The sequence below is a fragment of the Rhinolophus sinicus genome, chromosome 8 (genome assembly GCF_057876585.1).
Source record: "Rhinolophus sinicus isolate RSI-liver-muscle chromosome 8, RSI-T2T, whole genome shotgun sequence".
Taxonomy (NCBI): Eukaryota; Metazoa; Chordata; class Mammalia; order Chiroptera; family Rhinolophidae; genus Rhinolophus; species Rhinolophus sinicus.
The window spans coordinates 10691583-10708582 of record NC_142508.1 but is presented as its reverse complement, the minus strand read 5'-3'; the positions used below and the strand labels follow the sequence as shown (position 1 = coordinate 10708582).

At 36.5% G+C, this 17000-nt stretch overlaps 2 protein-coding genes across 3 annotated transcripts in view; one reads left to right on the top strand and one right to left on the bottom strand.

Moving 5' to 3' along the window:
* CREB3L2 (cAMP responsive element binding protein 3 like 2) overlaps positions 1-17000 on the bottom strand; it is a 205512-nt gene that overhangs the window by 140921 nt on the left and 47591 nt on the right. The gene's annotated exons all lie outside the window — the stretch shown is intronic.
* AKR1D1 (aldo-keto reductase family 1 member D1) overlaps positions 1-17000 on the top strand; it is a 36833-nt gene that overhangs the window by 12043 nt on the left and 7790 nt on the right. Inside the window, exons 2-5 of one of the 2 annotated variants that reach the window (XM_019750591.3) lie at positions 1404-1571; positions 4631-4747; positions 8140-8217; positions 12632-12754. In XM_019750591.3, the coding sequence (XP_019606150.2) occupies positions 1404-1571; positions 4631-4747; positions 8140-8217; positions 12632-12754 (486 nt within the window). The remainder of the gene's footprint in view (positions 1-1403; positions 1572-4630; positions 4748-8139; positions 8218-12631; positions 12755-17000) is intronic. The other variant, XM_074315318.2, reaches the window with a different exon arrangement.

The following is a 17000-nucleotide window of genomic DNA, read 5'->3' as shown; positions in this document are numbered from 1 at the left end:
TCACAGTGTAGTGTCCCAAGACCCAGATGCCCCAAACACAGTGGGAACACTCACCATCCTGCCACCCAGATGGCAACTCCCATGACCACAGCGACAGTCCCCCTGCCCACACACCCCAGAGGCACACCTAGCATAGGTAAGAGACAACAAAAACTACCATTAGGCACCATCTAATGGAAAACAAAGACCTCTACCTATCAACCAGCTGAACTGTTAAAATCAAAATGGTACCTCAATAAGAAAATATTCACTACTTCAAATGAATCTGCAACCTGTCAAGCACCATGAACAACCAAGGTAATGTGACAACATAGGAAAAAAATGACAATTCTCCAAAAACCAAACTGAAAGCCATGGCAGATAGTGATCTAAATGACAGAGAATTCAAGATAGCAATCATGAAGAAACTCAATGATATACAAGAAAACTCAGACAACTCAATGAGCTCAGGAATAACATTAATAAATAGAAGGCGTACTTTACCAAAGAGATTGAAACTATAAACAACAACAACAACAAAAAACAAAACAGAAATTCTGGAGCTGAAGAACTCAATAAACGAGATGAAGGATCTATTAGAAAGCATTGGAAATAGGTCACATAAAAGAGAGAATTAGTTCGAAGAAACCTCGTAACAACATAAGAAGGGAGGAGTAACAGAATGGAACTTGTATAGGTGAATGAAGGTAAAATGTTATCAGAAAAGGACTATTTTATCTATGAGACATTATATACAAACCTCATGGTAACCACAAAACAGAAATCCAGAGCTGAGATACAAAACATAAAAATAAAAAAGAGGAAACAGAGAAAAGCATCCTTTCCTGCCACCCATGTCCACCCCAAGCAATCACTGATCTGTCTGTCACTATAGATTAGTTTTCATTTTCTAGCATTTTCTATAAATGGAATCATAAAGTATTTATTTACACTTTTTCGTCTGGCTTCTTATGTATAGCTGGTTGATATTCATCCATGTTGCTGTGTGTATCAATAGTTCATTCCTTTTTATTATTGGGTAGTATTGCGTTCTGTGGATATAATTCAGTTTATTCACCCGAACATCTGATTTATAATTGAGCCTTCTTCAATGACCTATGCCCTCCTATAACATGGCTACCATGACATCTCCTGTCACTGGTAAAATTGATCAAGTCACATTTCTGAAGCTGCAAAGCTGAGGGCAGACCTGGGATGGATGGAGTCTCCCACTGAGGGTGGGATGCTCCCTGGGAGGTCAGTTTCTCCAGCCTCCAGATACTCTCTTCCAATTACAACAGCATGGAATTGGGAATTTGTCATTTTCACTCTAAAACAATATATAGCAAAGTCTCCGGGTTATTAATGATTAACCTCAAGAATCATTTCTTTTCTCCCAAACCCCAAACCCCTTGTCGTTTCAGACCTCTAAAGGGGACTGTTTGACAGCAGTGAAGATGGCCATCGATACGGGGTACCGGCACATTGATGGGGCCTACATCTACAAGAACGAGCATGAAGTGGGGGAGGCTATCAGGGAGAAGATAGCAGAAGGAAAGGTGCAGAGAGAGGATATTTTCTACTGCGGAAAGGTGAGGCCTTCCCTTCACCTCCATCTCCTAATTTTAATGGTAGATCTGGTGCCACTTTTCTCTGCTAAAGAATTTTGGATTCACCAAGAGATGCGAATTCTCAACTGCCGAATTCCTTACTCTTGCCAAGAATTTAGGGACTAGTGAGCCCCTTGAAGGTGAGGGCACAGCTCCTTCTTCACACATGGGCATGGATTTAAAACAATATGGACAGAAGCGAATCTACAAAGCAAAAATGTGAGGATGGAGGGAAGGGGGTGTGGTTCATGTTACATATGCATTTGCCAAAGCTTTCTTTAAAAGGGCAACCTTCTTTTTCTTTTGTGTGTGCCTATTTGTCCATAGATCTTTTTTTTATTATTATTGAACTATAATTCACATACTATGAAGTTCACCATTTTAAATCAGTGGTCTTTAGTATATTCCCAAAGTTGCACAACCACAACCACTACCTAATTCCAGAATATTTTCATCACTCCAAAAAGAAACCTCACACCCACTGGCAGTGACTTCCCATTTATCCCTCTCCCCCAGTCACTAGGAATCACTGATCTACTTTCCATCTCTATAGTTTTTCTATTTTGGACATTTAACACCAATGGAATCACATAATATGTGGCCTTTTGTGTTTAGCTTCTTTCACTTAGTATAATGTGTTCTGGGTTCATACATGTAGTAGCATGTATCAGAATTTCATTTTTTATGGCGAAATAATATTCCATTGTATGGACATGCCACATTTTGTTTAGATCACTATCTTTGGAGCAATTTAAATCTCCAAGTGTTAAAAATCATTATCCATTGAAGAGCAATCAGAAAAATAAAGCATAATGATTCAAATAAAAGCCAGTGGAAATACAGGGTGTGTATTTGCAGGCAGCTTTGCAGGAATAAAGCTGTACAACTTTGGAGAACTTATAATACAATTCTCCTGAGGGTTCTAAAGAAAACAAGATGCTCCCCAGATTTTGCTTCTTCCCAGCTCCCCACTCAACTCTTTTCCAAGCTCTCTAGGGCTTTGCGATTCCCCAAGTCACCTGCCAATTATGGATTGTTTCCAAGCAGCCACATGGAGCCACTGTCCCAAAATATCAACCTGAAGCTTTTCACTTTATTACAGCTTTACAATTTTGATTCCTAAAGATTTTATTATTACACGGTCTCTCATTAGAGTAAAACATCTAGGTGCTCTCAAAGTGTTTCCAGAGAAGAATAAACTTGAATTCATACCCTGAGGACCTACGCCGAAACAGCCTGCCCAAGCCAGAAATATTTTTGAAGACTTTTTCCACCTTAAAATTTTTTAGACTTTGCCATTTTTTTCCATAGTAGATTCTTCTTTGTTTCATTTTGTTTCGTGTAAAAATGAGGTTTTAAATAAGCACCAAGAAAAATCAACCAAAAAACTTTCCTCCTTATCTCCTTGGTAAGTAGTTAAAGCGGTTGCAATGTCTATCATGCTGGAAAGATTGAACCGAATTAAATCAATTCTTTCATAAAGTTGCTATGAGTTGACATTTAGAAAACACTTAAACAGCACCTATCACAAAGCTAGTGCTGAATAAAAATAAATGAAAATATATAAAACAGAATTTTCACTTAAATGGGACTACACAATAACACCAAAGGGGCCCACAGTCACAGCAAAAACACATTTTCCCACTACTCTCTCCATATTAAGTTTTCTCTTCTCTGTGCTTTTAAGGCAAGGAAAACAAAATAATTATCCAACGTAGAAAAAAAAATCAAATTTTACCAATTTTGCTTGCCCTTACTAGTGACAAAAAGGGTACAGAAATTGAAAACTATTTCCCCCAAAGGAATCTTTGAGCAAATGCGATGCTCCAAGAAAATGTACTAATTTATCCTGAGGCTCTGAGTACCCCCTCAACACCCTATGTTTTATAGACTTCAAGGATACACATGCCCTGGTTTGACCACCCAAGCCTTAATCTTTCATTACCTGACACTGGAGATCAGGTAATTTATCTTCCCTTTTTCTGTTGTTGTTAAGCTCTCTAAGTTCCTTTTATTCATTTTTTTTTAGCCTATTGAGATGTTGACATACAACACTGTGTGACTTTAATGCACAGCATGTTGATTTCATGCACTTAGATACTGCAAAATGATGACCACCATAGCATTAGGTAACACCTCCATCCTCTCACATAATTACCATGTCTTTTCTGTGGTGAGAACATTTAAAGTCTACTCTCTTAGCAACTTTCAAATATATAATAGTTTTACTAACGATAATCACCACGCTATACATTAGATCCTCAGAATTTATTCACCTTATAACTGGAAGTTTGAACCCTTTGACCTCCATATCTCCCCATTTTCATTCATGAATTGCTGTCCAATTGTTGGCCTCTGTTGTGGAATGAGGCTGGGGTCTCCTACCCAATCATTTTGGTGACATTATCGGTTCAGCCAGAGATCCAGTCACTTCTTAGTAGGAAATGGCAGAATTTCTTTGGGGTCGGAGTAGGACCAAATGAGAACAAAGGAGCAGTGAAAGAGATTCGACACCTTTGAAATAATTTAAAATTTCACCAGCTTCTGGATTGTCTGTTACAATGTGAAGGATCCAGTGAAGTCACCCATGCAATCATACTTCTTGCTTGGGTGAAACACATCTTTTATCAGAGTGACATGAAAATAAAGTGCCAGGCCAGGTCAGCACAGCTATTTAGATACACGTCTCCTAGTTACACAATGGAAAAGTTTAAGTGCTGAGAGTCAGTTAGGAAATTAGCACTTTGCAGAGGAAGACTTTATCTCCGAATTACGTCCTCTGTGATTCAGGTGGATCTTTAAGTCTGTGGTGCTGTATTCTGATAAAATTCTACTCTGGGTGTCACACGTTACATTAGCTTACTAATACTCAAATTAAACTGCAGCATACACATATTTTTGTGAAATGAAATGAGTGAATAAAATGTGTATGAAAGCTTTGTAAAGAATAAAGGTCCACATTATTGTTAAAAAAAAAAAACAAAGAAAAGAAAGAAAAATAGCACGGATGTTAGTTAACTATTCTCCTTTTATTCTTTCAGCTGTGGGCTACAAAGCTTGACCCGGAGTGGGTTCGCCCAACCCTGGAAAAGACACTCAGCGTCCTCCAGCTAGATTATGTCGACCTTTACATCATTGAAGTACCCATGGCTTTTAAGGTAAGTTCAGATACCTGAAGGTTTGGCCTCTATCTCTGGCAACCATGAGCCAGCGGCTACTGCATTTCCCTGAAAATAAGACCTAGCTGGACAATCAGCTCTAATGTGTTTTTTGGAGCAAAAATTAATATGAGACCCAGTCTTATTTTACTATAATGTAAGACCGGGTATAATACAATACAATACAATACAATACAATACAATACAATACAATACAATACAATACAATACAATACACCGGGTCTTATAAATTTAATACGATATAAGACTGGGTCTTATATTAATTTTTGCTCCAAAAGACGCATTAGAGCTGATTGTCCAGCTAGGTCTTATTTTTGGGGAAACATGTTCATGTGCATGAAGCAAGTTCGTTACTTGGCACCATAGAATGTTATGGCTTTGTTACCCGAAATCACACAGCACCAACAACCAAGCCGACAAATGGCCAGAAAGACTATATGTAACATACTCAGCCCTAGATCCCATGTTTCTTGATTCATAACCCAATGCACTTTTTATTATATGTCTTTAAACTGTAGTTTAAACTCTCCATCAAACCGTCACGTAGTCCCCAAATTCTAGTCCACATTCTAGCTGTCCAGCATCCAGACACACACTTCTTCCCACGGACATAGTCATGAAAATGTCCCTGCACCACACAGTGCAAAGTAATACACACAACTGAAAACTTACTCCCCCTCCAGCCCCTCCAAAGGGAAACAACCCAAGGAATGGTCAGGTCTGAGAAGTCAGCTCTAAGCCCAGGGTGTGATATCTAGTCCTCTGGTCCACATGAACTTCTTCCTCTAATGTTCTCAATCTATGGACTCAGTGTTAATTTAACCACCAACAACACACCCATATACACTGCTGAAGATCAACAACTACTGTAAAATTTCATTGAGGGAAGGAGAGATTGAAAATGAAACTGGTCACTTGTGCACGAGGCAAATCAGATCGTGCTGAGGGACAAGACTCCACGCAGCCACCTGGGCTGCCCCTGTTCTGTTCCCTGGAAGCACCTTTCGTGTTGACTCTTCTCCGTGGTCACCTCCAAGATGGACTTTGGAGAAGACTCCCTCTTTGCCTCCTACTTCCTGTAGATACAGGTTTGCAGGCTTCACAATGACCTTGGTGATCAAAGGCTTTTATTGGCCAGGTCGGAATTTCACAGACAAGACAAGATCCTTTAAAAGTTTGCTAGGCTTTCAGTAAATAATTTAGCACTTTTTTAAAATGCCATGTTAACAAGCAAACAATTTCAGAACAACAAAATATAAACACAAAAAATCATGATAAGACATTTTTAAAAGATGAAGTTACTACCGTGTTTCCCCGAAAATAAGACCGGGTCTTATATGAATTTTTGCTCCAAAAGACACATTAAGGCATCTTTTCAGGGACTGTCTTACTTTTCATGTACAACAATCTACATTTATTCAAATACAGTCATGTCATCTTCTTCTGGAACATCATCATAATGTACTAAATGAGTCCGTCTGGTTGCCGATCTTAACTGGGGCTTATTTTCAGGGTAGGTCTTATTTTCAGGGTAGGTCTTATTTTTGGGGAAACACGGTATTGAACAGGAATGAGAGTCAATGGCATGGGTTTTTAGGGTTGAAATATTCTTCTAATAATGCCTTACAGTAGAAGCAGAAGTGGAGGAAAAAGACAATGGGCTTATCCAGATGAGGGATCCAGTGGGAGCTTAAAGGGAACATCATAGAAATATCTATCATGGGTTCAGGGTTGATAGGGACTTAATTAAAATCTGGGAAAATAACAATTATTTAACAGAGTTAATGATAGAGGCATAAAACTATTCCAAAACAGAAGTAAAATTGGGACTGCAAAAGGCAAGAATTGTGGAAGGAGACTGGAGTGGGAATGTGGGTCATAAATACTGAGAAGGTCAAAGAGCCTGGAAATCAGAGACAGAAAGAGCAATTAACATGAACCATGACGTGGCATCGAGGAAAGGAGCCCTTTCCTGCTCTCGGTGAGACAGGAGGAAATTGAGACAAAACTGTCTTTGCTAAAGAAAGTGTTATCCCAGGGGAAAGTTTCATTCAGGTGAGACGGTGGAAGGAAAAACTAGGGAGAAAAATGTAAGAATATAATAAATTTTGTCCAATTGCTTGGTTTTCAATAAAAACAATTCCTATCGTCTAGGTCTACAAAGACGTCCATGGAGCCAATCACATCCAATGGATACTTTGTTTCCTCATATTATTTAATCTCTTTCAATACACTTGACCACTATCTCTTTTAAACATTGTTTTCTTGTGGCATCTATAATATCACCCTCCAATGATTCTCTGGCAGCTTCTTCTCTGCCAACCTCTAAATGTTGTTATGCCCAATACTCTATTCTCAATATTCTTGCCGTACTGAGCCACACTCTCTCTATGAGTGATCTCACAGTTGCATGGATTGAATACTATTTTATATGCCGAGGACTACCAGATTTTGTCTGCAGCCATGACCTCTTTCTGAGCCTCTCTCTGAGACGTCTCTGTTCAATTGCCTTCTCAAATAGCTACTTGAGTGTTTAATGGTCATTTCAAACTCAAAACACCCAAGACAAACTGTTGGTTCCTAACCCAACTTCAAGAAATGATTGCCTCATCCATCCAAAGAGCCTAGGAATCATCTTTTATTTCTCTCTATCCCATTTCCAAGCCCAGAAGAAATGAGTCCCAATCAATTTCAGATCTAGCCAAAAAGGAGACATCTGACAGACAATACTCCACACCACAGTCAGTCTTGGTTGATACAGGATCATCCAAAAACTAGAGAAGGAGATCTGACACTCAGATAATGTGTGAGGTAGAGAAAAAAAAGATACTGAACTCTTGGAGGGCCCAAAAATGGAAGGAAAAGAATGACTGGGCAAGTTAGCCCGAACTGAGAAGCCGGAACATGCCACGTGGTCTTCAACTCTGGCAAAGATAGACTGTCAAAACACTGAGTCTAAAAGTCCTAATTCTCAACTTCTACTCTTTTTTTTTAATGAGAGATTTTGTCATTAAGAGAAAACTTCATGGCTTAAAAACAACAATAATCTGTCAATAAATAAAGGGAAAATGAATGCCAGGGTGAGATAATGAGATGAATGTGTCACATGTGTGGGACAAGTGAAAATTTCTAGACAGTCCCACAAAGGGAAGAATATAAATATATAAATAAATATACATATATATGATATTATATATGTATATACAAAAATATATAATTTATTGTATAATTATTTAAACATATACATAATTAAACTTGAATTGCTTTCCCAAGCTCTGGGTATATTGGTATAAAGACAACTCAAATTCCATAATTTTAATTCCCATATATAAATGAAATGAATTATATTTGTTTTGTTTTCTTTTTCCCAGCCTGGTGATGAAGTCTATCCTCGAGATGAGAATGGCAGGTGGTTATATCACAAAACAAATCTGTGTGCCACTTGGGAGGTAAGTTCAGCTGGGCCTCTTACTTGAAAAGACTACATTTTTAAACTGTGACCTGATTATACCTGTTCAATTTATGAAGACATGCAGCCCTACTTTCTCATTCCCAATTCCAAAGTCTGAGAATATACTCTAATGAGTACAGTGTCTCTTTCTAATGGACTTCTCCTCTGCAAGTAACAGTTGAAGATCTGAAGGGTGCAGTTGTTTTAAGGGATGAGGCAGCACTGACTAGTTTTCTGGTGCCTGGGGCTCTCCATCCTAGAGAGCATATACTCCCTCCTCGCCTCATTGGAGCTGACAAGGTTTTGAGTCTGGTGTTCCACTCTAAGGGACTGCCTGACAGGGTAGCCAGTACCCCGGGAGAAAATGAGCTCATAGCCAAAATTAGCAAGGCATTTATTTCACAAGGAAATAACATATCTCAATTACAGATCCCAACATCAACAGAACAGAGGACCAATAACTTTTAAATTAGCCAATTAATATATTAAAGGAGATAAGAAAACATATTAGCAATATGAAACAAGAACAAGAAAACTTTTTTTTAAAAAAAAGCATAAATAATAATTAGGAAAAACCAAAAATGTAATAGATAAGAAAAAATAAAATGGATACAGATGAGGAAAAAAATGATCACATTGAAAGATCAGAATGAGGAAATCTCCCCATATGAAGAAGGAAGGGACAAGGAAAAAGCTAAAAGATGTACAAGATAAAATTAGAATTTCATGTATTCACAATACAGGAGTCTCAGAAAAAAAGAAGAAGAAAGGAAACAACAATATTTGAAGGGGTGGGGGAAGAGATATTGAAAGGGCATAGATTACCAAAGAGGAAAGAGAAGGAAACCCATACCTAGATACATTACAGAGAAATTTCAGAATATCAAATATAAAGGGAAAATGTTAACGCTTCCAGAGTATAGCAACCAGTCCAATAAAGGAGACAAAAATAGAATAACTGAAAACTAATCATTCCAAGAAAAGGCAAGAAAAGAAGGAAAATAAAAGATGGGGAAAATAGAGAACAAATAGTGAGGTGGGAGATTTAAACTCAGTGGCATCAATAATCACAGTATTTGCAGATAGTCTGAACGATCCAGTTGAAAGGCAGAGGTTGTCAGACTACATATACATCAAAATCCTCCTATATATTACATACAAAAAAAACATTTTAAATAAATAACCACAAATACGTTGAAAGTAAACGTTAAAGAAAACCGAAGAAGGTAGAAAAAGATATAGTAGATAACAGTAGTTGAAAGAAAGCTGAAGTAGCTATTTTAATAACAAAACAGATTTCAGAGCAAAGAGTATTTGTAGGGATAAAGAAGTTTGTTTTATAATGAAAAAGCCAATCCTAAACATCTGTGCACCAAACAACAGAACTCCAAAATACATGAAGCATAAACCAAGAGGACTGAAAAGGGAAAGAAAATAATCCACAATTATAGTCAGAGATTTAAAAACTTCTCTCTCAATAATTCAGATAAAATATACACAGAAAAATCTATAGAATATAGAAGATTTAAACATTATCACCCTACTTAACCTAACTGACATTTATAAAATACTTGGCCAAAATATGACAGAATGCTATTTTTCAATTGCACAGGGAATATTTAACAAAATAGGCCATTTTATGAGACATAAAATGAATCTCAATACATTTTAAAGTATTCTGATTACGCAAAGTAGCTGTATGATTAAAATTGGAATTAAACTTGATATCAAAAACAAAAATATATCTGAAAAACCATCAAATATTTGGAAACTAAGAAGTATGCTTGTAATTTACCCATAAGACAGAGAAGAAATAACCAAATCTATATCTATATATAATCTATATGCTAGCAAGACACAGTTAGAAATTGAAGTTTTAAAAAAACAATATTAAATATTTAGAGGTAAACTTAACAAAATATATACAAAACTGATATAGTAAAAACTCTCACACATTACTGAGAGAAATTTTTTTTTTAAATCTAAATAAATGGAGGCATACAAGCACACTACGTGCTGTGACCAGAAGACTCAATGCAGTTAAGATGTTAATTCTCCCCAAATGGGTCTACAGATTCAATGCAATCCCAGTCAAAATCACAATAGAAACTGAAAAGCTGATTTTTAAATTTATAGAGAAATGCAAATGACTCAGAAGAGCCAAAACAACTTTGAAAAAGGAGGATAAATTTTTGAGAACTTACACTAATTAATCTCGAGACTGATTATACAGCTACAGTAATCAAGACACTGCTTTATTGGCATAAAGATAGTCATATAGATCAATGGAACAAAACAGAGAGTGCTAAAATAGACGCATACATATTATACGTAAGTTGATTGTGAGTCGATTTTCAACAAAACCGCTAAGCCATTCAATGGGGAAAGGAGAATCTTTCCAGTGATGTACTGGAAACGGCGCACACCAGCTTGCAAGAACTCTTTGTGCACATCTCTTCCTAACTCCATCTTTGGTGATGTGAAGTTGTAAGTTTAATACAGGCCATGTGAGTAGTTACATTACAGAAATTAACTACCACTACAAATTGGGGCGCTTTCTTTTCCTGGATAGCTAGTTGTCAAACATTTGCCAGCACACCATGGCATATATTCATGATCTTGACTGTGGTGATTTTACTGGTGTATAAATGTGTCAAAATTCATCAAAATGTACACTTAAAACGTGTCGTTATTGCTTATCAATTATACCTCAATAAATCTGTAAAAAAAAAAAAATTAAAACTTCCAGAAAGAAAGTCAGTCATATATAATGAAATTGGTATCAGTTCTGTTTTAGTCTGTTTTGTTTTATTATCAGCAGCACTGGATGCAAAGCAGATAATAGAATAGTATTTTCAATATACTGAAGAATAAAAACATTGACCTTGAACTTTATATCCAGTCAAATTGTAAGGCAAAACTGATGCATGATAAAAATGTTTTCTGATCTACACACTGCTCAGTTTTGCCACAAGACCAACATTAAAAACCATTGCACCAGAAGGTAAGGGGGGAGGGAGGTGGTAGATGAGGGTAAAGGGGATCAAACATATGGTGATGGAAGGAGAACTGACTCCGGGTGATGCACACACAATGTGATTTATAGATGATGTAATACAGAATTGTACACCTGAAATCTATGTAACTTTACTAACAATTGTCACCCCAATAAACTATAATTTAAAAAAAATTAAAAATTAAAAAATTAAAAAGAAAAAAAACATTGCGTCTGATGTATTTAAATAAGAGGAGCAAAAATCTAAAAGTTGCTCCAAGAAATGTACAAAGTGAAAGTGATCAAATCAAAATTGATACAGTTTTTATTATCTGTAAAAATATCATATGTAAAACCAAATAAAAGGAGAAAAATATACCCATAATAATTGAAAATTAAATTCTGTATATACCATTAACATCATAGATTTGGAGTGGGGGTAAATCAAGAAATATGTAAACACACTAAGTTATTGTCCTTATTAGGGGAAAGGTATAGATATAAAACCTTTCAAAAGTAAGACAGCGTTCAAAAGAAACATAGAAATGTGGGATAAACTAAGATCAGACAGTAGAAACAGTTCAAATATATTTATAGTTGCAATAAATATAAACTAAATTTACCTACTGAAAGATAAAGATTGACAGATTAGAATTAGGCACACCTAAGCATAAAGACACGTGAAAGTTAAAATTTAAAGGACAGGGGAAAAAAATCATATCAGTCAAGTACTTATCAGAAAAAGCTGTGTAGTAATATTAATATCAAACAACATTCAGCATTATTAGGGATGGAAATGGCTCCCTACGATGATCAAAGATTCAATTTACCAAGAAGATACACCAGTTTTAGACACATATGGACAAAATACCTTCCAAATACATGGAGCAAAAATTATATAAAAATATATATATTAAAAAATAGAATGCATGAAGACATTGATACATCCACTATTAGAGTGGGAGATTTCTGACATATTCCTTCAAATTATTGAGAAGCCAGGAAAAGCTAGGCCTAATTTTATATATAATTTGTGTATACGTACATATGGGTAGGAGAGAGAAAGAGGAGAGATTTGCATCCCAAAACAGGAGAATATATATATTTTTACACATATCACGTTTATGAAAATTGATCGGGTACCATGCCATAAAGGAAGCCTCAACAAATTTCAAGAAATAAGATCATTATTAACATGCTGGTGTACGTTGTGAAAATACAAGGGGAAGATACGGTATATAATACTTCCTGAACTCAATCACAGAATTCCTGTCTCCCCCACGTTCTTTTTCCTTACAGAATGCCTATTCACATACCCAGGAGTTTTGCTTTTTGAAGAACTTATAGTCACACTTATAAACATTCATTCTTGCTTGTTTGAGGCTTCTTTCACGACCCACTGGCATTCACTCTACAGGCTTTGGAAGCTTGCAAAGATGCTGGCTTGGTGAAATCCCTTGGTGTATCCAATTTTAACCGCAGGCAGCTGGAGCTAATCCTGAACAAACCAGGACTCAAACATAAACCAGTCAGCAACCAGGTACCGCTTGACTGGGGGGAGGAAGTGCTGATGGGGGGGGGGGGAACCTCAATGTTTACTTAACACGTAGAACCCTGGGCTAGGAATCAGAAAGTCTTGTGGTTACTCTACATTCACGTGTATCTTATCATAAGACCCTGGGTAAGGCTTTTAACTTCTCTCAATTTATGTCTCTTTAAAAAAAAAAACTAAAAAAAAAGCAAAAAACTGAAAGTTCAAATCCTGACAAAAGTAACCCAAAAAAATTTTTTGAAGAAAAATAATGAGGGGGAGCAAGACCTGCCAGATATTAAGACATATGGAGCATTTATAATAATGTAAGATCAGGGCAAGAACCAACATACAGATAAATATAAAATAAGAAATATCTTAGAAACAGGCCCAAGTGTAATAAAAAATTGATATAAAATAAAGTAGCACAAACTAATGGCAAAAGGATGGATTTTTCAGTAAATGGTGTGGGGGAAAATGGCTAGTTATGTGGAAACAAGGTAGATCTTTGTCTCATATCATACTCTAAAGTAAATGTCCCTATGATCAAGATTTAAAGAGAAAGAGGAAGTCATTTGTAAATACTACAAAAGAATTTTAGTTTTCCAGAGGTATGGATCAAAAAGAAAGCCATGGGAAAAATTATAAAGAAAGTGATCAATATAGTAGTATAAAAATATTAAATCTAAAAATATTAGAAACACAGAGAAAACAAATAATTACATTTTTAAAATTATAATAGAAAAAGGAGTTCATATCTTTATGAATTAAAAGTCCAATAAAAATCAATGAGACATTACCCGGAGTAAGATTTTTACTGATATATCTCCACGTGCGAGGGAAGTATGAGAAAAAATAAACCTGTGGGATTACATCAAACTAAAAAGTTTTTTCACAGCAAAGGAAACCATCAATAAAACAAAAAGGGATCCTACTGAATGGGAAAAGATATTTGCCAATGATATATCTGATAAGGGGTTAATATCACAAATTTATTAAAAAACTCACTCAACTCCAATTAAAAAATGGGCAGAGGACATGAAGAGACATTTTTCTAAAAAGGACATACAGATGGCAAACAGACATACGAAGAAATGCTCAACCTCACTAACCATCAGAGAAATGCAAAGAAAAACCACAATGAGCTACCACGTCACCCCAGTCAAAATGGCTATCATTAATAAATCAACAAACAACAAGTGCTGGCGCGGATGTGGAGAAAAGGGAACGCTGGTGCACTGTTGGTGGGAATGCAGATTGGTGCAGCCACTATGGAAAACAATATGGAGGCATCTCAAAAATCTGAAAATGGAACTACCTTATGACCCAGCAATTCCACTCCTAGGTATCTATCCAGAAAAATCCAAAACTCTAATTCAAAAATCTTTATGCACTCCTATGTTTATTGCAGCATTATACACAATAGCCAAGACCTGGAAACAACCGAAATGCCCATCGGTAGATGACTGGATTAAGAAACTGTGGTACATTTATACAATGGAGTATTATGCAGCCATAAAGAAGAAAGAAATCTTACCATTTGCAACAACATGGATGGACCTAGAGAACATTATGTTAAGTGAAATAAGTCAGACAGAGAAAGACAAATACTATATGATCTCACTTATGTGTGGAATCTAAAGAAAATAAGTGAATGAACTAATCAGAAATAGTTTTGGAGACATAGAGGAAAAACTGAGGGTTGCTAGATGGGAGGGGGTTGAGGATAAGGGGGAAGGTGAGGGGATTAGAAAACAGTCAGTAACCACAAGATGGCCACAGGGTTTTGAAAATTAATTTGGGAAATGTAATCAATAATGTTGTAAAGATTTTGTAGGGTATCTGATGGACACTTGTCCCATTGGGGAGACCACCTCAGGGATGATGTAGATGCCTGATCAGTGCACAGTACACCTGAAGCTGAAGCTGAACAATAATGAATGCCAACTATAATTTTTTAAAAAATCAATGAGAAAAATCAGTGAGAAATAATACTAATGCTCAACAGAAAAATGGGCAAAAGAAATCAACAGAAATTCACAGGAGACAAATTACAAGACTGGTAAATATATTGAAGTGTTCAATTGTACCAGCAATTACAGAAATTTAAATATAAGTGTGACTTTGTATTGTATATCAAATTAGCAAAGCTCTTGTTTCATTTTTTAATATAATGCTCTATGTAAGCAAGGGATGAAGTATTGGTGAGTACAAACTGGTTCAGCCTTATGGAAAGCGATTTGGCAGTAAGTATCAAGAGTCTTAAAAATGATCACAGTCTTCTACTTCTAGGAATCTATCTTCATGAAAAAAAATCCGAATACCCATATGTGTGTTTGTCACAGCACTGTCTGCAATGGCAAAAAAAAAAAAAAAAAAAAGGAAACAAACTATATAAGAAAAATTAGGGGAATGTTTAAATAAATTATAAAACATTCATATTATGTGAAATCCTAATAAAAGATGTTCCTGAATCATTTTTGAGGAAAAGAAAAATGGCCATGATATTAAGGCCTAAGACCAGGATACAAAATGTAATAGACAGTATAGAGGTAATTAAATTCTTTAAAAATATGTGCATAGAAAAAAAGATTGGAAAGAAAGAGTGGTTATCTCTGGCTGTGAATTTTACAAGTGAAATTTTGTTTTCTTCCTTATGCTCTTCTGTATGTTACAAGTCATCTGTGGCGGGCGTATATTACTTTTATAATCACAACAAAATACTATTATCCATCTTATTTCATGGGGCTAATGATACACTCTGCCCTACTTCATAAAAGATTAAGAAGCTAGACTAAACAAGTCTCTTGGATTGGGTAAATACTTATATTATGAGATTACGGTTGACTTGTTTGGTGGATTCACTGTTTTTAGTAACTCAGAAGAGTCTGGTACGAGTTCATAACAGAAAGAATGAATGATTCGCTTCACCAGGACAACAGCCCACACTTGAAATAGAAGCGCTGCTATTTTAGAAGTTCCACTTCCAAAATGACACGTAAGCGTACCCACCATATGCTCTCAGGAATAGAGGAACCACCTTGGACTTGCTAACTGACCTCCATCCATCCCTTTGTTCCTACGCTACTCGTCACCGGCACATCTCCTGCCTGTTCCCCCAAGAACAATACTTTATCATAAAAACGTTGAAATGACAAACAGGCTTCTTCTTACAAATACACAGAGAAAGATGGTGATTTTTATTTTTTAATCTCAGAATGAAAAACAGAGTAGAAATTTTGACAGTGTGTATCCTCATGCAAAGGAGGAAATAATCTGATTGGTTAGCCCTTTGAAGAGCTTCACAAATACATCCCAGGAGGGAAGCAAGACATGCAGGAAGATCACAGCCTGAGCTCATTCATGTGTTTGTTCTGTGGTGTTTGAAAGCCACGTTCATCAAGATGCTGGAGACGGCATGGATCAAAGTGCAGGTCTACTGACCACCAGCCATTATCCTGAGCATTGGGAGGGACCACCTATACTCCAAAAAGATACAAAGTGGGTAGCTTCTGGTGCGGTGCAAAGCAGCTTTCCATCCAGGAATATGATGAACATATTGTGGGCATTACACAGAGTGCACACATTTTATGTGTAAAGGATACAAACCCGAAGACCTTGCACAATTCAAACTTCACGTATTTCAACATTAATTTTCCCATTAAGATAAATCTACAGTAAAATTTGCAACTTGATGTATTTTTTCACAGACGTCGAGAACAAAGCCACATCAAATGGGACCTCACGCTATACGCATTCTCAGAGCCTGCGTATTCCAGGCTTCCTCAGTACTACCCACGATGTCCATCTAAAGAAAGGTGTCTCCAGGCTCCACGCCTGGCTTAGTCTGTCTGAAAGCCTTTGTGGTGGGCAACTTGTCATGGAGAGTTTTCTCAGACTAGTTCCAAGGATGCTACAGATCTAGCTCAGGCCTTTTCATCTCACATAAAGTTCCAACACTTAACTCGACAATGAAGGAAGGTGGGGGGAAGAGGGAGAGAGAAAGGAAAGATCTCCAAATTCCTCAAAGTGGCTCCTGACCCTATTCACCATGCCTAAGTCACAGGGGCCCTGACACAGGAGTCAGTGAATATTTGTTGAGTGACTTAATTAATGAAATAAAAATTCAACACAGTTTTTACAGAAAGACAGACGAGGACAGGGTTAATTGGTGAAAGGGCTTTTGCTATTTTCCTTCATGGGTTCTGTCCAGCTTCTTAACCTTACCTGAGATTTGAATATGTAAAGTTCAGCA